The sequence below is a fragment of the Jaculus jaculus genome, chromosome 5 (genome assembly GCF_020740685.1).
Source record: "Jaculus jaculus isolate mJacJac1 chromosome 5, mJacJac1.mat.Y.cur, whole genome shotgun sequence".
NCBI classification, from domain to species: Eukaryota; Metazoa; Chordata; class Mammalia; order Rodentia; family Dipodidae; genus Jaculus; species Jaculus jaculus.
The window spans coordinates 125,025,609-125,047,188 of NC_059106.1; the positions used below are offsets into that span (position 1 = coordinate 125,025,609).

Below are 21,580 nucleotides of genomic sequence, written 5' to 3' on the forward strand. Positions count from 1 at the left end.
CTTTATAATCTCAGGGTGGCCTCGAACTCACAGTGATCCTCCTACCTCTACCTCCCGAGTGCTGGGATTAAAGGCGTGCACCACCACGCCGGGCATGATTTCTTTTTTGATTTCTCCCAGGACCCATTCATTGTTTAAAAGTGTGTTGCTTAGTCTCCTGCAGCTGGTGGAGTTCTTGATGTGTCTCTTATTGTTAATTTCTAGCTTTAAAGCATTGTGATCTGACATGATGCGGGAAGTTACTTCAATTTTCCTGACTTTATGAAGGTACACTTTATGGCCTAATATATGGTCAATTTTGGGGAAAGTTCCATAGGCTGCTAACAAGAATGTATTCCGAGGAATTTGGGTAAAAAGTTCTGTAAATATGATGTTATTGAGCTCTATTATTTCCCAGTTTATTTTCTGCTTAGATGATCTTGTCTGTTGATGATAGTGGAGTATTAAACTCTCTGACTATGATAGTGTTGGTGTTTATTTCTGTCTTATTGTTGTATAGATTTTATTTTATAAACTGTGATGTACCTGCTGTGTTTTGTCATATATGTATTTATGATTGTGCAGGATCATTCTCTTGACAAGTAAGGAGTGGCCTTCTTGGTCCTTTTTGATTAGTTTTGGTTTGAAGTCTATTTTATCAGATTATTAATGTAGCAACATTCACTTGTTTTTTACTTCCCTTTGCTTGGAATATCATTTTCCAGCCTTTCACCCTGAGAACGTTTCTGTCTTTAGTGGTGAGATGGGTTTCTTGAACCTAGCAGATAGAAAGGTCAAGTTTTTTGATCCATCCTGATAACCTGTGTCTTTTGATGGGTGAGTTAAAACTATTAATATCTAAGGTTATTCCTGTGAGGTTTGAAATAATCCCTGCCATGATGAGGTGTTTTATGGGGTTTGGTGCTTTCTTGTGTTTTTGTTACTTTTTTGAGCTTGGTCTGTTTTGGTTATTGTGACCTTCTTCTTGTTGGCTCTTGAAATTGGTTGTTTGACAGTTCTGTGTGGAGTATTCCCTCAAGTATTCTCTGTAGGTTTAGCTTTGTGTTTGTATAATCATGGAGTTGACTTTTTTTTGTGGAAAGTTTTTTCTTTCACCATCTATTATGAAGGATATTTTTGCTGGGTAGAGTAGCTTGAGTTGGAAGCCATACTTTGTTAGACTTTGACGTATTCCATTCCAGTCCCTTCTGGCTTTCAGGGTTTCCATTGAGAAATCTGATGTAATTCTGATGGGATTGCCTTTGTATGTTGTGAGTTGTTTCTGTCTTGCTACTTTTAACACTCTTTGTTGTTAAGAGTATCTTGAAGATTTTCTTCTTTGGTCCTGTCTGTTTGGTGTTCTATGGGCTTCTTTTATCTGGATGGGCCTCTTGTTTGAGAAATTTGGAAATTTTTCTTCAATAATTTTGTTGAATATGTTTTCTCTACCTCTGGTCTTGATTTCTTCTCTTGGTATACCCATGAGCTGGATGTTTGGTCATTTTAAGGTGTCCCACAGCTCCCTCATATTCTGTTCACTTGATTTTTTGAACTTAGCAAAGTTTTTGGCCTCCAATCAGTTTCTTCTGTATTGTCTTCCAGGTCAGAGGTTCTGTCTTCCACATGGGTAACTCTGTTGGTGAAGGGTTCTAGAGAGGTTTTTATAATTTCTATTTGGTTTTTGTTTTCTGTTGTGTTATTTTGCATTGTGCCCATCTGTTTTGAGGTACCATTTCAGTTCAAGTTCTGAGTTTCTTGATGTTTCTTGGAATTCATTCTTTCATTTGATCAAGTAAGTCTTCATTAAGCATAGTCAACCAGTTGTTGAGATCTTCCATTTCTTTACTTATCTTCAATTTATTCATATCTCTTTGGGGGTTCTGATGTTTTCTTCAGTCAAGTTAAGCCTACTGTCAGTGCTGAATGCTCTAGGAGATAATTCTGTTCAGTTTCATTGATACGATTGTTAGTTCTTTGATGGTTTGCTTCCAACTAAGCAGTTGTTTTGATCAGGTTGTCATTGGTTGTGTTTTCATTTTGGGATTGAGTTTCTGTTGATTTTTTTCTCGGGTTTCATTGGAGGCCTCCATTGTAGGAGTAGGCATCCTTGATGGAGATCTTTCAGTTTTCTGACGTTTGTTGGCTTTTTTGCATTGTTGTCTACTCATCTTAGGAAGATTCTTTATCTTACTGAGGAGAAAGCAAGTTTTTGTCCTTTGACCCATGTGCTCTTACCCAGGTGAACTGGCTGGTCAGGATACCAGAGCAAAAGGCCTAATTCCACAGATCACACAGGGACCAGGCCTCCCCTAGTGAGGCACAATGGGACCTACCAGGACCACCAGAGGACTGGGAGGAGCCAGGAAACAGGGATCTGGCCTACTCACTTTACACTGTCTGGCCTGCCCACAAGCACACTGTCCTTGCAGGGAACCTAGACCAGGGAGCTGGGAGGAGCCAACAGATAGGGTTCTGGCCTGCTCTCTCCACACCTCTGCACATGCCCCAAATACTGACTTTTTTAAATGATGTATCTCTAAGTTGGGGATTTAGAATGCACGAGCCCCTGGATTCAATTCCCAGTGCCATAACGCTTAAAAAAAAATGAGGGCTGGCAAGATGGCTTAGCGTTTAAGGCACTTGCCTACTAAGCCTAAGGACCCAGGTTTAATTCCCCAGTACCCATGTAAGCTAGATGCACATGGCAGCACATGCATCCGGATGTTGTTTGCATGGCTAGAGACCCTGGCACACCCAGATTCACTCTCTCTCTTTCTAACAAATAAACAAAAATAATTGTTTTTTATAAAAGAGCAGAAAGTAAAGAGTTTTTAAAAATCAGTATTTTAAAAAAAATACAGAGATTCCTTGGCTGCCCAACTGGAGATCACCTTAACTAAAGCAGATTCTGAGCAGCTGGCTCGTTCAATTGCTGAAGAACAATATTCTGATTTGGAAAAAGAGAAAATCATGAAGGAGCTGGAGATCAAAGAGATGATGGCACGGCACAAACAGGAACTTACCGAAAAAGATGCTACAATTGCATCTGTAAGTAAAGTTTTAGTTCCTTTACTTGAGTAGTTGGGTTTACTTTGTTACTTATGCAGACCTACTGAAATGCTACAGGAATGGGAAAGTATGGTTTTAGAACAGGGCTATAAATATACGGACAAAATATGAAAAATAAAAACTTAAAGCTACTAGAACAGAATATAAAGCTCTTACATATGATAGATGGGGACTTAAATGACAAGATATGTGTGATGAAATAGAGGAATAGTATCTAGAATACACATAGAACTCCTACAACTCATTGAGAAGAAAAAAATACCCCCCCCAAAAATATATATGATGATTTACCTTACTGCTTTTCAAAAAGGCTAATAAAACATCTCTGAAATAACCATTTAGTACCCAACACATGGCCAAAAGTCACATGTCTATAAGATATCTGGAAAAATGGTATTCAAAAACAATTATTTTTATTTATTTATTTACTTACTTGAGAGCAACAAAGAGGCAGATATAGAGAGAGAATAGGTATGCCAGGGCCTCCAGCCACTGCAAACAAACTCCACACGTGTGTGCCCCCTATGCATCTGGCTAATGTGGGTCCTAGGGAATCGAGCCTTGAACTGGAGTCCTTAGGCTTCACAGGCAAGCACTTAACCACTAAGCCATCTCTCCAGCCTGAAAAATGACATTTTTAACTACTACTATGGAGAGATAAATTCAATATGGCAGTTTCCAGTAAAATTTTAGCATGTAATACAACTTAAAGTCCATATCAAAATAAGAATGCCAGAGAAATTCAGGCACAATGCTTATAGTAACATGAATGTTTATAAATAGCAAAAACTCAAATGTTTTAGTAGATGACTTAATAGATACATTAAATAAACTAGTGTAGTCACACATGGCTGTGGTTCTGTATATTAAATAAGCCAGGCATGGTAGCACATGGCTGTGGACTCAGTACTCAGAAGATGAAGGTAGGAGGATCAGGAGGTTAAGATCATCCTTAGCTCCATAACAAGGTTGAGACCAGCCTGAAGTAGCTGAGACCCAGTCTCAAACACAGTGACAATAACAACAATGATACATTATTTTAAAGATAGAGCTTAAGTGAACTAGATCTTTAGATATATTACTAGGTTGATTTGTTTTCTTCCTTTTCTTTTGAACACAGGAGGGTCCAGAATTGAAAGTTCTCATATCTTAGTCTTCCAAGAGTTGGGATTATAGACATGCACCACTATGCTCAGCTAGCGGTTTATTTCTGTAATATGTCAAGTGAATAATGATTTTAAATCTTATAAAAGCCACATATATTATTTCATATATATGTAATAGAAATAAAAATATTGAATGATTTCAAAGGGGAAAGTGTGGGTGGGAGGGTAGGGAGGGAATTACCATGGGATATTTTTTTATAACCATGGAAAATGCTAATAAAAATTAAAAAAATAAAATTAAAAAATTTTTAAAAAGCATGCACCACAAAAAAAAAAAAATTGAATGAGCCAGGTGTGTTGGCACTCGGCTTTAATCTCAGCACTCGGGAGGCAGAGGTAGGAGGATAGCTGTGAGTCCAAGACCACCCTGAGACTACATAGCGAATCCAGGTCAGCCTGGGCTAGTGTGAGACCCTTCCTTGAAAAACCAAAACAAATAAATATATATATATACACACACATACATATACATATATAGAGAGAAGATTAAACACACACAATTCATAATAAAACTTCAAGAACTATAGTAGGAATAGAATTTGGAGGCATATAAAAGAATGTCCACTTCAGTACAATTTCATCCTAAAATAACATTTTAAAGGAAACATTACAGTTTGTTTAGAAATGGGTTATTTTATATGTTAGAAAGGAAAGTAGAATTTTGTGTTTTCTTTTCATTTATTAAATGGTTTTCTCCTTTAAAGAAAACTGCTAAGGATTTGTAAAGGAAATCAAATTTTTGGTTTCCTGAGGTACATAATAAAGTCTGTTAGGCAAAATCTTTATTAAGGGCAAAGTTGATAAAGTAGCATAAGGGACAGAAGGGAGGGAAGAGAAAAACGTAGAAAAACAAGAGGTATCGTGTTTCGGGGGGAATCTCCATTTGAATTCTTGTCTTACAACTTAAAGTTTGTAAATTGGAATTCTACTATTTTTTAGCTTGAAGAAACAAATAGGACACTAACTAGTGATGTTGCCAATCTTGCAAATGAGAAAGAAGAATTAAACAACAAATTGAAAGATGCTCAAGAACGTACGTACTAGCAAGGAAAATGTTTAATTTTAATATACTTAATATCTGTAGTTATCAACATACCTTTTATCTCCATTTTTTCAGAACTGTCAAAGATGAAAGATGAAGAGATAAGTGCAGCAGCTATTAAAGCCCAGTTTGAGAAGCAGCTGTTGACAGAGAGGACACTCAAGACTCAAGTATGTCACTGGAACCAAAATTCTGTTTTGAATTTTGTTTTTATTCACATCTTAAATTTTATTTCTAGCACTATAAATGAGTACTTTAAAGGGTTGTTGTTAGGAGAACCTAGATTTGATTAACATTATCCATCTCAATGTTTATGAAGCCTTTTCATGTTCTTTCTCAGTGTTTTATTATAATCCAGAATTTTTCCAATTGGAAAGATCTATAGAGAATGACTCATTTATTGATGGCTGAAAAGAATCAAATGATCTGAAAAGGCATATGTCATTTGGTCGTGACTGCCGTGTAAATGTGTGTGGATAATGAGTACCATTCTCTGTTGTTGACAAGGTACATTTCAATGCCAGTGCAGAATTTATAAAAGAACATCTGCCTATTAAGGTATTTCTTGGAGCAACATCCAATGAAGCCTGTAATTTGTTTATGTGGTCTTAGGGATCACCCAGGACCATGCACTTGATACACAAGTGCTCTACCCTTGCTATACTCCCACACCCTGTAAACATTTTTAAGTTATGTTTCTCAAATACCTGGAGAGATGGCTTAGTGGTTAAGGCACTTGCCTACAAGCCCAAGGACTTATATTCTACTCTCCAAGTCCATGTAAGCCAGACACACAGTGACACAAGCATGTAAGGTCACACATGAGCACAAAGGGGTAGTTTGATTGCAGGCCCTGTCATGTCCATTCTCTCTCCTCCCCTAACCATGAAAAAGGGGGGAGCTGGAGAAATGGCTTAGCAGTTAAGGCACTTTCCTGCAAAGCCAAGATACACAGGTTTGATTCCACAGGACCCACATAAACCAGATACACAAAGTAGCACATGCATCTGGAGTTCGTTGACATTGGCTGGAGGCCAGTGTGCCCATTCTCTCTCTCTCTCTCTCTCTCTCTCTCTCTCTCTCTCTCTCTCTCTCTCTCTCTCTCTCTCAAATAAAGCCAGTCTGTTTGGCTTGCCTCAAAAAAGAGAGAGAGAGAATGAAAAACTATTGAGAATACAAAATGGGGAAGGATAAATAAAGTGTGTTATTTAAAGTTAGATAGAAAAAAAATAAAAATTATGAGAAAGTATTTCTTTGTAACTTTATATAGAAGGAATGACTAAAGGTTATATAATTTGTAACTGGTGAGTTCTTGAGAAAACATCAACAGAGCTTATTTATATGCTTATTTTTACATTTTTAAGGCTGTGAATAAGTTGGCTGAGATCATGAATCGAAAAGAACCTGTCAAGCGTGGTAGTGACACAGATGTGCGAAGGAAAGAAAAGGAGAATAGAAAGCTACATATGGAGCTCAAATCTGAACGTGAAAAATTGACGCAGCAGATGATCAAGTATCAAAAAGAACTGAATGAAATGCAGGCTGTGAGAATACTCTTTGAATTCTACATTGAAAATTTTTGAAGAAGTAGAATCATTTTCATATTTGTGTACATTTTAATGGTTATAGAACATTTCTATTAGTAATTATTGAACCAAAATATAAAATTACATGACACATTTCATCTAATTAATTTATTTTCTTCTAGCAAATAGCTGAAGAGAGCCAAATTCGAATTGAACTTCAAATGACACTGGACAGTAAAGACAGTGACATTGAGCAGCTGCGCTCACAACTCCAGGCCTTGCATATTGGTTTGGACAGTTCCAGTATAGGGAGTGGACCTGGGGATGCTGAGGTAGATGATGGATTTCCAGGTACAGATTCTCTTTCGTCTTTTATATTTGTCTTAAACACATCAGGTGACTGGCATAAATATTGTGCTTAGCTTTCCTCTTGAGGAAAAATGCTTGTCATTTCTTTATGGAAAACTTCTCCCTGGAGTGAGGATTCATTTAAATTTTGGGTTTATTTTGGTAATTAACTTTTTAACAATGATTTTCATTTAAAAAACTAGATGGAAAGAAAAACAAGTGCATAGATTGTTAATTCAAATATCATAGCTCTCTTTATAATAGTTTTCATTTTATTTTCTCTCTGCATTCTTACTTTCTTACATGTTGGTTGTTAAGTTCATATCACTCAATCACACACTATGGAATCCATGTCCTTCACCTATCAACGTTCCTCTACTTCTCTCAGTATTGCCACTAAGCCTTCCAGTTCTCACATGCTCCTTGACTCTGACTCAGAAGAAGAATGTTTGCCTTACTTACCCATTTCATCGGAATCTAATGGTACAGGTGATAGCCTGAAAATCGTCTTGTCTTTGGAATTTTCCCCATTACCCTTAATTTTGTCCTTTTGAAAAAAAAAAAATTTAACATTAACTAATATTCACTAACTCTGAAATGTTCTGTAGGCTCAGTAAAAATAAAAACTGCTGCATGAACCAAGAATTTGATTTTAAGGTATTTTCAAATATTATTGCTATTGTAAGTGATCAGTTGATTTTGACAATTTATAAGAAATGGAGCAGTATATTCTGTCACTTAAGATTTTACTGCCTCATTCACCCATTTTCAAATAACAAGTTCTTTTGGATGGCCATACTGACTAAAATTTTTAAAAAAATGGTAGTCTGTTTCAGAGATGTTTTCATTTAGTATTTACCTAGTGCTCATTGTGCTTAGCCTTACTCTGAAAGGGCTTACAGTTAAAATGAAGAAATCTAAGAGTTTTTGTTAAACTCAGAGGTTATCACTGTGTGATCTCTATACACTAAAACTCTGTTTCCTCATCTACTTTAGGAATGTAACTCCTTTTGAAGGACTATAGGGAATTTATATAAAATATCTAGTACAGTTGGCACATAATATATGTTAAATAATGGATAGCTACTTTCATTTTCAGAATGGCCTCCCAATGTTACTTCACTTATTTCATTAAGACACTGATCAAATCTATTAGAACTTTCCTTTATAGAATTAGAATTTTACTGGTTTTGATAATTTGGAGTTTATAAGTCTTTTGGTTATATTATTGTTTGTTAAATAACTTGGATCTGTAGTTTACACAACTCTGTTTCATTTTAGTATGACCTTTCTAAAATTCCACATTTTCTGAATACATACTCATTTCAAATGTTTTTTACTCAAAGATGTGCATTACTCCTATAGTCAGTCTTTCTGCTGAAAGTAAATGTATAGTAACCTACAAAGTAATGTAGATATGCTGGTGAGAATAGCTTCTCTCAGAGCAACTTTTTTCCTGAATTTTGCTGGTGCATGAATTTAATCAACAGAATATTTGACTTTATAAGAGTTTTTATTTCCAATGTGAAATAATCTGGATTTTGTTTGTGATATATAACTTGCTTCTACTGATCTTGCAGTATTATTGTATCCTAGATAATATACAATACATACTCTGAAAGTCATAGTTGATTGGATTTGTGACTTCTTTATTGAAATTTTATTAAATTCCTCATAGTCAATGGAAACCTTTATATTTATCTCATATCTTGTACTTATTTGTAGAATCAAGATTAGAAGGATGGTTGTCATTGCCTGTACGAAACAACACTAAAAAATTTGGATGGGTTAGAAAGGTAATTGGCACTTTTAATGTAGTTATTTTTTCCTTCTATTTTAATACTAGCCGTTTCACTTATAGAGTTGTAGTATGAGCATGCCTAAAAGACTTTTAGACACATGGAATCTATTCACGCTTTTTTGTTTTTGTTGTTGTTTTGTTTTTTGAGGTAGGGTCTTGCTCTAGCCCAGGCTGACCTGTAATTCACTTTTGGAGTCTTAAACTGGCCTCAAAATCACAGTGATCCTTCTACCTCTGCCTTCCAAGTGCTGGGATTAAAGGAATGTGCCACCATACCTGGCCCTATTTTTTTTTTTTTTTAGAATGATGTGGTTTTTCTTTTTTGTCCTTCATTGGTTGTTAATAAAGTGGATTTTGATGTCATGAAAATATAATTCTATTGACCTTGGTGCTTTTGTTGCCCTACTAGGAAAACAACTTTAGACATGATAGATAGAAAGTCCCATTTATTTCTTTTCTGTTACTATATTTGTTGATGCTACTGTACTCTTTTTTTTTTTAATAAAGTTGTCAATATTGTTAGAGCCCAAAGTTAAATATATTTCCCTTTATTTCTCTCCTTATTTTTTTATTTGAAATAGCTATAAAAAATTGATAAATGCATGTATTATTTTAAAGAAAACTTTCCTAAAGCTATATTAGTACATTTTAGTTACTTAGGTATTTTATGATTTTCATCATAAAAGTAGAATGCCTTATAAAAGAAGCTAATATGGCATATAATAATATATTGATTGATTCCTTCCTTTCCTTTTTTAACAGTATGTGATTGTAAGCAGTAAGAAGATTCTTTTCTATGACAGTGAACAGGATAAAGAACAATCTAACCCTTACATGGTTTTAGATATAGAGTAAGTATTCTTACTTCTTGAAGACTCTTCTTTTTAGATTTGAGAAGAGTAATATGAACATTTCTATCAAGCTAATCATTTACTATACTACTGTTGTTTTTCCCTTGAATTTCCTTCATAAAAATGAAGGAGACATAGAGGATCTAAAGCACTGTTATTTATTTCATGGATCTTTGTTTTATGAATCTTCATTTGTTTTTTGAAGAAAATCTGACTTAATGGAATTTCTATCTTGAGTAACACTTGATATAAGACAAGTTAGTCTGAGCTTCTAACATGGGTCAAAGTAGTCAAGTTTAAACTTAAAATTATAGAATAGCTAATGTAATATAATCCACAGACACTATTTTATTCTTTTATTAAAAATCTTTTACAGCAAGTTGTTTCATGTCCGACCAGTTACACAGACAGATGTCTACAGAGCAGATGCTAAAGAAATTCCAAGGATATTTCAGGTAAATACAGTTGTGTTTTAGTTTTCTATCTTTGGTGGATTGCATATGACATCATACGTCAGATTCCTTTCTTCATTGACCTTTTCAGATTATTGTTCTGTTTCAGTCCCATTTAAAGATAGATGGTTCTTTAAAATGTATTTATTCTGCTGGGCGTGGTAGCACAGGCCTTTAATCCTAGCATGTGGGAGGCAGAGGTAGGTGGGTCCCCATGAGTTAGTTCCAGATCAGCCTGGACTAGAGTGAGATCCAACCAAAAAAAAAAAAGAAAAAAGAAAATGTATTTATTCTGTTTGGGGACATCTTCATTCCTTGTTTCATAATTTTACTTGTTGAAGCCTGTAGCATGTTTTATATTGTATCTCAAGATATATGTTATGATATATGTGTTTGTTTGTTTTGTTTTTGCTTGTGTTATGAAGCATGAACTTTGTCCTGTTTCAGTTTTATTCTCAACTCTAGAAAGTTTAGAAAGTTAATTGTTATATCTGGTAGCCCCTTTACTTTCTATGTAAAATGAATCCAAATTCTTCCCCTTACTGCTTTTATTTTAAAGTTATTTGAACCTACAATTATTATTGAATTCTTTCTTTGTAAAAATTGTCAGAGAGTTGTCTTCTTGTTTTCTGGGCCCTTAGACTGTTTTTTTTGGGGGGGTGGGGGCTTATATCCCTCAACTGTCTTTTAAAATGAAGATGTGCATATAAAAATTACCCAGTTTTCTATTCTTAAGAAGTACAAAGGGCTGTAAACTGGAGAGATAGCTGAGCAATTAAGGTGTGTGCCTGCAAAGTCTAATGATCAGGGTTCAATTCCCCAGTACCCATGTAAAGGCAGATACGCAATTAGCTAGGGTATGCGTCTGGTGTTTTGTTTACTGGGGCTGGAGGTCCTGGTGCACCAATTCATATTCGTATTCATTCTCTCTCTTCTTTCCTCCCTCCCTCCCTCCCTCCCCCCTCTCTTTTTTCTCCTTTCAAATAAATAAAATTGAAAAAAAAAATCTTTTTAAAAGAAACATAACACAACTGTTAATTTAATTGCCATATTTCTTCAGGTGGTTTTGTGTGTGTGTGTGTGTGTGTGTGCGTGTGTGTGTGTGTGTGTGTGTGTGTGTGTGTGTGTGTTTGGGAGAGCAGGTTGCAAGGATTGAGCCCAGAGCTTTGAACTATATCCCTTAGCCCCTAATGTCCTTTCCAGAGGAGGAGAAAAAGAAAATAATAATAAATAAATAATAAAACCTAATAAAGGGCAAGTTTTCCTTTTATTGGCCTATGCTAATTAATGGATTTGCTCAAGTATTCTAAGATACTAAAAAGAAATAAGGAGATAGCATTTGAACAGGATTAGTTCTTTTGTCCTGTTTTTGTTTGTTTTGAAGTCAAGTTACCTATAGCCCAGACTTGCATCAAATTTGATTTTTAACAAGGATGACCTTGAGCTTTGGATCCTCCTACTGCTACCTCCATAGGGCTGGAATTCTGAGTGGTGTGCACCACCATGCCTAGTTTATGTCATGCTGGGGATGGAACCTAGGGCTTTATGACACAACTGACTGAGCTATATCTCCAGACCATAATAAACTTTTTGAAATGTGAAGTAAAGTGACAGTCTAGTGACCTTTCTTACATAAGCTGCTCCCCCAACAGAGAGTCAAATTTAGGGATTGTGCAGGCTACAACAGGATGTTACTTCTGAGTCACACTCCCAAATCTCTTAAACCAACTGTCTGTCTCGCTCTCTTCCCCCGCCCCCGGTGTGTATGTGTGTGTGTGTGTGTGTGTGTGTGTGTGTGTGTTTTCATGTAGTAGATGTACATGCATGAGTGGAGGCCAGACAATAGTCTCAAAGTGCTATTCCTTCTTTGTGAGAGTGTCATTGGCCTGGAGTTCACTGATTAGGCAGATTGGCTGGCCAGTGAGTGCCAGGGCTGCCCCTGTCTCTGCCTCCCTGTGATGAGATTATAGGCATGCTCCTTTGTGACATTGGTTCTGGGGATTGAAGTCAGATCTTCTGCCCAGCTCCCTGCTTAGGTGAACTCCAAATGTGTCTTTTTCTCATTGAGCAGTTTAGGCTAATGTTATTTATTTATGCTATCAGAATTATTGCTAAATAAAAATAACTTAATATCTAGAAATCATTCAACATTCTTTTTGGTATTTATAGATTCTCTATGCCAACGAAGGAGAAAGTAAGAAAGAGCAAGAATTTCCAGTGGAACCAGTGGGAGAAAAATCTAACTATATTTGCCACAAAGGACATGAATTTATTCCTACTCTTTATCACTTTCCAACCAATTGTGAGGCTTGTATGAAACCACTTTGGCATATGTTTAAACCCCCTCCTGCTTTAGAATGCCGTCGCTGCCATATTAAATGTCATAAAGATCATATGGACAAAAAAGAGGAAATTATAGCACCTTGCAAAGGTAAATAGGAACTTACTTGCTGCGTTAATGTTGTGTTGAGATTATTTAAAGCACATTAATTTATTTCATACATTTCATTTTAGTTTATTACGATATATCATCGGCAAAGAATCTGTTGTTATTAGCAAATTCTACAGAAGAGCAGCAGAAGTGGGTTAGTCGATTAGTGAAAAAGATACCTAAAAAGCCTCCAGCTCCAGACCCGTTTGCACGGTCATCTCCAAGAACTTCAATGAAGATACAACAGAATCAGTCTATCAGGCGGCCCAGTCGACAGCTTGCCCCAAACAAACCAAGGTAATAAAAAAATATGGTAAAAAATTGAAGCTACCTTTAAAAATATTCTTTCTTTAATATTCAAACTATTCCATATTAGTTTTACTTTGATTGGTATTTTAATAAGCTATAAAATATCAATATTATAAACTTAAAATGTGCTTGTCTTACTGATTTGTATGAAAAATAATAAAAATATGTTTTATAAATCACACATACATAAAATTCAACCAAAATTATTGAAAAGTTGTTTTGTCACATTTTTGCATATAATTATACCATTTTCAGCTTTAGTCAGCACATGAAGTGATCAGTGAGTAGGATGAGAGTGCACAGACCTTCTCATGTAGGTGCACATGCTGCACTTCTTGTTCTTTTCTTTCAGGTTGAGATGAGAACTGAAATTAGCTTCAGGGGTAGTTTTACATCCATAACTGAAACAGTAGCTGGCTTGTGCTGTGAGGAGCAACACAGGTCAGCTTGAAAAACGAGAAGATGGGATAATGAGTAATTAGTATGGAGGCAGGTCAGGGATAATTATGGCATACAAAACCATTTTCATATGGCTAAAATAGAGTTGGTTAATTCTGTATTTTCATTCAGAATAGTCACTCATTACTCCAGCATTTATGAGCTTTGTTATTCTTTGAATATAAGGGTTTGGTTAGCTACAGGAGAAAGTGTAAAGTAGTCAGGTATCTAATTTCATATATCCTTTTTATTCCCTGTGGGTTTAAAAAAAATTTATTTATTTTCAGGCAAGAGGTTGGATAAGCATGCCATGGTCTCTTGCCACTGCAAGTGAACTCCACATGCTTATGCCACTTTGTGCATCTGGGTTATATGGGTACTGAGGAATTAAGCCTGGGCCATCAGAAATGACCACTAAGTCATTTCTCCAGGCCACTTTAAACTTCCTTGAAAGTAGTTATCTCAAGAAAGGAATTTAGAATAACAAAGGGAGAATAGATATTTCATCAGTGAAAAGGTTGTATATTTAGTGTGAGGAATGATAAATAATATAAAATAGTGATTACATGATAGTAATTAAGCTAAAGATCCAAAGAATTCAGAGGCATCTTTGGCCATTTCATGTGCCTTGTAAAATTTGGAAATTAAGTTTCTGTTATTAATGTAGAACTGTTAATGAAGAAATGCTATTTTAATACCTCTGTTTTAGTCTTTTAATGCTAACTAATACTCAGTACTTTAGACTGGGTGAGTTATATAGCAGTTTATTTTAATTCATAGTTCTAGATGCTGCTGAGTTGAGCATAATACCAGCATCCAGTGCAAGCCTTCTTATATCCTAATATGGCAGAGGGTTTCACGTGCAAACAAGCTTCCTGAACAGAGCCACCCCTCCAAAAAAAACCTCATTAATTGATAAAATTCCCCAGTGACCTCCCCAGTGTTCATCTAGTCAACACTGCTGCACTGGAGGTCAACAAATGGACTTGAAAGTCATATTCAAAACCATATACTTTATAGCATACAGTGGTTTTCAGCTTCTAGAAGTACTTCCAAATGTATTCTGTTCTGCTGTTGAACTTCCTTCATATTCTCTTATGTGGTCTTGTGGAATGCAACAGCATTATCTTTTTGTCTTAGTGTATTATGTGCAGGTACACATACATGTACCTCCACATGGAGGCTGGAGGACAAACTTAGGTGTCATTCTTTAGGCATCACCCACCTTTGTTTTTTCCTTGAGAGTCTCTCACTGGCCTGGAGCTTACCAAGTAGACTAGACTTGCTGGCACGATAGAAATGGATAGTCTTGTACTGAGGGTGAAACTAAAAATTTTCCATACCATCTCTGAAGTGTTCTTTGACAGTAAGTTTCATGGCTTGATCCTTATTGATCAATTAATGGAGGAGCCAAGCAGACAGTTATAATACTTTTTAAATGTTGCTGATAATTGAGGCATAAGCACAGTACTAAAGAAAGGAAGGAAACCTTGAAAAATTCTGCCAGAGGACATGAAGAAAGGTCTTAACACAAAGGAACGTAAAAAGCAATTTTCCAGGCAGGCATAAAGGGAAAAGACAAGTCCAAACAGTGTTGTGTTTCAGAAGCTCGGAGTGGCAGGCTTAGGTTCACAGTGCTGTGTTCTTGCTGAGGGCAGGGGAGGGCAGTAGAAAGTCATGGTAGAAGATGGTGGCATGATGCTGGAGAAGAATTTTTGAGCCTGACTGAAAAGGATTAGTTATATTATGCTAAGAAACTTTGACTCTGTTGTATAAATACAAGTTTCTCTGTGAGGGCTTGATGTGTTCAGACTTACTGAGATCTTGAACAGAGTGATGCTAACAGTGAAAAAGAAGAGAAGAAACCTTGATTCAGTAAAGAATTTTTTTTAAGTGAAATAGCCAGAATCAGCTGATTGAGTAAAAAGAGAAGAAAACATTTTAAGAGGATCTTGTGCATTGCATTAATAACCTAGTTATACGGACACAAACTTAAGATACTTGAAAGGTATAAAAGGCAGATTTCCATAAACTATACTGAAATTAGGGGCTGGGGAAATGGTTCAGCAGTTAAAGGTGCTTGCTTGAAAAAATTATTGGCCTGGGTTCAATTCCCCAGCCTCCCATGTGAAGTTGGATGCAAAAAATGGCACAAGTGTCTGGGCATTTGTTTATAGGGACAAGAGATCATGGCATGTCCATAAACATAGATACGCAAATAAATAATTTTTTAATCCTAAAACTTGGGCTTAGATACTCAAAAAAGATAATAATTGTTATTATTATTTTACTTATTTGAGAAAGGGAGAGAAAATGGGTATGCCAGGGTCTCTAGCGACTGCAAATGAACTCAATGCATATGCCACCTTGTGCATCTGGCTTACGTAAGTACTGGGGACGCAAACCTGGGTCTTTGGCTTTGCCAGTAAGCACCTTAACCACTAAACCATCTCTCCAGCCCTCATGAAGGATATAAAATCCAATTTACTCAGCCAAGTTAAGTTGATAGTGCTTATGTACCTGTGACTTTTCTCTTGACCCTGCCTGGCTTTCATATGTACAGTCCTCTTGGATCCTGTTGTTACTTCCTTCTAAGGTTTATGATGCTGTTTATAAACAACTGTGAGTTATGTGTATGTAGTCCTTTTCATGCTTGTCAAACTGAGTGTTGGGATAGTTACATCTTTCTCTGGACAGTGGGCAATGAGGTGAGCAGGAGGAAGCAGATTGTGTCATCATCTTTCAGGTAGTATTTCTACCTCCCATTCTCTGGAATTCTGAAGAGTATCTGGCCAACATGATTATATTTGTGTGCTCCCACCCTAATTTTTATCATGTTATTCATGAAGGGAAAGTGAGTGCTTACAGCACAAATTACAGGTTCTAGTCATAGCATTATACTGAAGTGAATAAAGAGTGTTAGAGTATAAATTTGCAAACCTCCTGTTCCAGATTGCTTGATTTGGCATTTAAAGACTGGGATTGGTCATTTGATGATGTTGATGGTGATGATGACGATGTTTTTGATTTCTGAAGAAATAAATGGGGTAAATCAAAAAATGAAAAATGAATTCTTAATACTTCCATGTAGTGCATGTGGTTTGATTTGAGTTTTCAGTTTTTAGTAGTTTTGAAATTTTTGTAAGTTTCTTTAAGTATGTATTTCATAAGTAGTTTGCAGAAATGTTTGTAACTAAAATTCCCATGTTAGGTATAAAAGTGAAATGCTATGTTCAGATTCTTTACGGGGTGTATTTTTTCCATTCAGTTGGAATTAAAATATTTTATCTTAGGAATGAAACATGTACAAATAACAAAAGGACCTCATTTTGGTCCCTTCATATATTCCAAAGAAGCTATACTCAGAGAAATAAAATTTATAGTGTTTTTAATTCTTACAGCTAAACTAGTTTGTGAACATAGCATGGTATTCTTTTCTCCATTTCTCCTTTCCTCTACTTTCTTTCTAGCTTACAATAATCAAAACTATAAAAACTTCATTAGTCTGATAAGTGCTGTGAAATAAACCTATTTCTGATTTTTTTTTTTTGTGAAGTGGTGAAATGTTTGCAAAACTTAATGCTACCCTTGCTTAAAAGAATGTTAATGATATATGCTGTGAAATTTTCTGTTTTTAGAAAATGTGAAATAAAGCTGGGCAAAGTGGTGCATGCCTGTAATCTCTAGCACTTGGGAGGTAGAGGCAGGAGGATCAAGAGTTTGAGGTCATCTTCAGCTCCATCTCCATTTGGAGGCCAACACGGGCTACGTGAAAGCCTATCTTTAAAAAAAAAAAAAAGTAGCCAGGCGTGGTGGCGCATGCCTTTAATCCCAGCACTTGGGAGGCAGAGGTAGGAGGATCACCAAGAGTTCGAGGCCACCCTGAGACTACATAGTTAATTTCAGGTCAGCCTGTACCAGAGTGAGACCCTACCTCGAAAAACCAAAAAAAAAAAAAAAAAAAAAAAAGTGTAAAATTAGATAGGGTTTAATGACATGAAAGCCTTTAATCTCCACTCAGTAGGTCAAAGCAGAAGGTTTGCAAGTCCCAGGACATATAAGGTAAACCTGTCTCAAGAAAAACAAGGCGGACAGAGAAAGGAGGGAGAAGCAAAGAAAATGGTTAGATTAGTACCGAGTAAAGGAGATTAAATGAAAGTTAGCCTCATAATTTAAATCTTTTACATAGAATAAATGTAAAAGAAGTAATATCTGGGCTGAGAATATGCCCCAGTTAGTAAAGTGCTTGCTTAGCATGCACAAAGCCTTGGGTTCAGTCCCCAGCACCACATGCAAATTCCTGTAATCTTAGCACTGGGGAGGTAGAGGCAGAAGGATCAGAAGTTCAAAGTTATCCTTGGCTTCATAACAAGTTCCAGAACATCCTGGGATATATAAGACATTGTCTCAAAAATAATAAAAGGGAAAAAAAGGTAAGCCAGGAATCCCTGCACTTAGGAGGCAGAGATGAGAGAGTGACTCTAAGTTTGAGGCCAGCCTGGGACTATAGAGTGAGTTCCAGGTCAGCCTAGACTAGAGTAAGACCCTATCTCAAAAACAAAACAAAATAAAGTAATAGTCACTTCAAACTAACCTTGTTGCAAAACATATACTTAAGTCATGTAAGTCTGTTTATATCTGGGTTTTATGGAATATCTCTTTACTTTATTCCTATTTCATAAATAAGAAAAATGGTTTGAGTTCAAATAGTTAAGTAGAGCCTGACCCATAAATTTGGTCTTTCAATTTTATGGGGCAGCTAGTAATAGTTGAAACTCACTTTCAGATGTGTTGTTCTTGAGGCATACCATCTAACCCTAACAGCTGATTAACGGCATTAAAACTTATGCAGAATGTTTGTAGCCAGTATGGAACTTACAAAGTCACATTGTTTTGGGAAAGAATATGATCGCATGTAAATAGAATAAGGAAAGTATATAATAACATTTATGCATGATTTGGATGTTAGAAGTATAGAAGACAGTGTGTGTTAATATTAATTAGGTGACTTCTGAGCTGGGCATTGCGGTGCATGCCTCTAATCCCAGCACTCTGGAGGCTGAGGTAGGAGAATCACCCTGAGTTTAAGGTTATGGGTTAGGGTGAGACCCTGACTCAAAACAACAAAAAGAAATGATGCTTTTTTAAAACTGACAGTCTCTTATTATTTCTCTGTATCAACTAACTTTTCTTTTCTTTCCAGCTAACTGCCTTCTATGAAAGCAGTCATTCAAGGTGATCATATTCTTCCAGCTAAAACAAGACTGAAATATGATGGCCCAAAATTTATTGAAAAGCTATATTTTACTGAGAGACTGATACACACAGTCTCTCTTTCTCCCTCCGTCTCTCTCCCTCCATCTCTCCCTCCCTTTTTTTCCTGTAATATAAGTTACAAATCATGGAGAGGTTTTCTGCCCCCTTTGAAACAAGCTGAACCAACAGTGATTGGTTAGGAGAATACAGACATTTCTTATGGCTCTTTTGGCAGTCAACTCACACTACATTGCACAAAAGGATTGAGAAGAGTAAAGAAATCTCTTCAACTTCAACAGAGTTTTCACCAGCACATTTACCAGAAGAATCTGGAGATGGACCCCACTATAGTGATGTCAACTGTGTCTTTGATAAATGACCGTGACATTTTGTGTATGTATGTGTGCATATGTGTGTATAAATATATATATATGTAATTATGAGTTTGATCATCATATATGCACACATACATACACATAGTACTGTAATATTGCAAGAAGTTTTTTAAACTCACCATTTTATTTTTCTACACATTAATCCGATATCATTACTTCAGTTGCAACTATGCATTTGTATAAAGCCATAATGTTGGAGTTTCATTCCCTCACTCATATGTACCCAATGGGAGCTGCATGTCATTCAAGCAATTACTGTAACAGAAGTTTAAAGTTAGTTATATCAGTTTCCTAATGCTTATGGTAGGCAACTCCACCCAGTTTGAATACCTTAATTTTTTTTTGAAATCTCAACCCTTTTCTGTATGTAAGGAAAAAAAAAAAAAACAAAGTGTTTACCAGCTCCTAGGATGCAAACAAACTTGCTTTGTGGATGTAAAATAGTGTGCTGTTTTACATGTATTAATGTATTTGGTCATAGAAGCAGTAATGGATTGCATTGGAATGAATATGTGATGAGCATCTGTTACTCATCCAAGCTTTCTTACAGACTTCAGGATCAGTCTATGACTACAGAATGTCTCCTTTGCTTTGAATTTGCTGGTTACCCTTGATGTTTTTATTTCTGGTAAAGATACCTGTGACTGTTTTTACATTTTCATACTCAAAATTCAAAAAATGTTTCAAATATAAAGAAAATTAAGATATACTGAGGATATATTTTAAATATTTAAAAGTGATCCTGAAACCCACAACTCTGGCAGTATTTCTCTATTAGGTTAAAAAGCTGGCTTAAAAAAAAAAAAAAATTGGGGCTGGGTGTGGTGGCGCATGCTTTTAATCCCAGCACTTGGGAGGCAGAGGTAGGAGGATCACTGTGAGTTCTAAGCCACTCTGATACTACATAGTGAATTCCAGGTCAGCCTGGACTACATCGTGACCCTACCTCAAAAGAGGAAAAAAAAAAAAAAAAAAAAAACTGGGAAAAGCAGCCTCAAAGGCACTTAATTTGATGTTTATTTTTTAAAATGATGTTAGGGTTAGAATAGAGGCGGGGCTTCTCCTGCTGTATTTCTCATTGTCCCAGGTAAGTATGTTTTGTACCGCAACAGTATGCAGCAATGAAAAGTGTAAAGGCTTTTATCAGTCTGTCTTTATATAAATACACATTTGGTGTGATATTGAAATATTTGTCCAATATTACTGAAAAAAGTATACATTTTTCATTGCTTCCCTTGAGGGTCAGTGTACAGCTGTATAAATAATTGATCCTTGTTACAGATGCTATAGTAGAAGTCTGTGGCCTACTGTATACTGTATCAGAACTTGGTGGCCCTCACATGGCCTAGTTACATCTTTCATGCTGCCTGCCAAGACTAGATGTGCATGCCATTTCTATGCAGCAGCTAGTGTTCTGCAGCTCTGGTTTGAGGGCATAGTTTTCTTTCTTTGTTCTTTCTTCCTTTTCTTTCTTTTTCTTTCAGATTTAAAAATGAAAATATATTAAATTTATATAGAAGAAATATTTCCATTCATTAGAGTTGTTAAAAGAAAACTGAATTAATATTTTATATAAAGATTTTGTTACACTATGGGAGGTTCTATCCTATTCTGAATTGGAGAGTATATATACATATATAAATATATATATATTTTTAATAAACTTTATTAAGGTGAAACAATGTCAAGTTTACACATGAATAATTGAAGTTTTGAGTAAAAAAGTCTAAAGTTTAAATTTTGAATGCTGTGTGTGCATATATATAAATGAGAATAAGGAGAATCATGGTGTGATACAACTGTAAAAGGTAAATTAATGTGAAGTATTTAAAAGAATAAAAGGTATTCTTAGGGGTGAAAAAATCTCTCCCAAGGAGATTCTTCACCCAGTATGGTGTAACAAGGATTTGCAGGGTTGTTTGTCTGTCCATTTGAAATGTGCATAATAAAAACCATGACCTTGGATAAGAATTTGCTTTCCCCCTCCATAGCCACCTGCAAGTCCATGAGTGGGTGCACCTGCCCAACAGTCATTAGAACAGCAACCTACTTTTGTGCCCATTTCTTTTTCTAGAGGCTCCCAAACTTCCAAGATGAATAATTATAAGATCAAATATTGCTTATTTCTCCACACCTGATTTCTCCTAAAGCCATAAATACCTCCTATTGGAACTAAGAAACAGGTAATACTGGGTTTTCTTAGTTGGATTTTTTTTCAACTTTTGTGGAAATAGCAAAACAAATACAAGGAAAAACTAAGTGCCAGTATTGCTGTTGAAATTAATGTAAAATCCATTTTGTATAAAGTGTTATCTTAAACATGCTGTCTAGCAAGATCTAAAAAACAAAATCTTAATGTTTAAAATGGTCTAGCTAGCTAATGGATATGTGTTCTGGTAATCCCAAGGAAAGGATTGTGCTCCTGAAACCAACCTGTGCTAGAATCCACAGATCCGCTCAGGAATGCACTGTGACTTGGTGATCTGCAGATCCCAACTAAGATACCCAAATGTTGCC

General features: G+C 35.9%; 1 protein-coding gene across 1 annotated transcript in view; it reads left to right on the forward strand.

The window, feature by feature from the left end:
* Rock2 (Rho associated coiled-coil containing protein kinase 2) overlaps positions 1–19,904 on the forward strand; it is a 197,540-nt gene extending 177,636 nt beyond the window's left edge. The window contains exons 23-33 of the mRNA XM_004665687.2: positions 2,841–3,027; positions 5,154–5,247; positions 5,332–5,426; positions 6,621–6,800; positions 6,965–7,133; positions 8,856–8,926; positions 9,694–9,782; positions 10,159–10,237; positions 12,404–12,665; positions 12,749–12,962; positions 18,616–19,904. Of these exons, the coding sequence (XP_004665744.1) occupies positions 2,841–3,027; positions 5,154–5,247; positions 5,332–5,426; positions 6,621–6,800; positions 6,965–7,133; positions 8,856–8,926; positions 9,694–9,782; positions 10,159–10,237; positions 12,404–12,665; positions 12,749–12,962; positions 18,616–18,619 (1,444 nt within the window). The 3' untranslated portion in view covers positions 18,620–19,904. The remainder of the gene's footprint in view (positions 1–2,840; positions 3,028–5,153; positions 5,248–5,331; positions 5,427–6,620; positions 6,801–6,964; positions 7,134–8,855; positions 8,927–9,693; positions 9,783–10,158; positions 10,238–12,403; positions 12,666–12,748; positions 12,963–18,615) is intronic.
* The last annotated feature ends 1,676 nt before the right edge of the window (positions 19,905–21,580 follow it).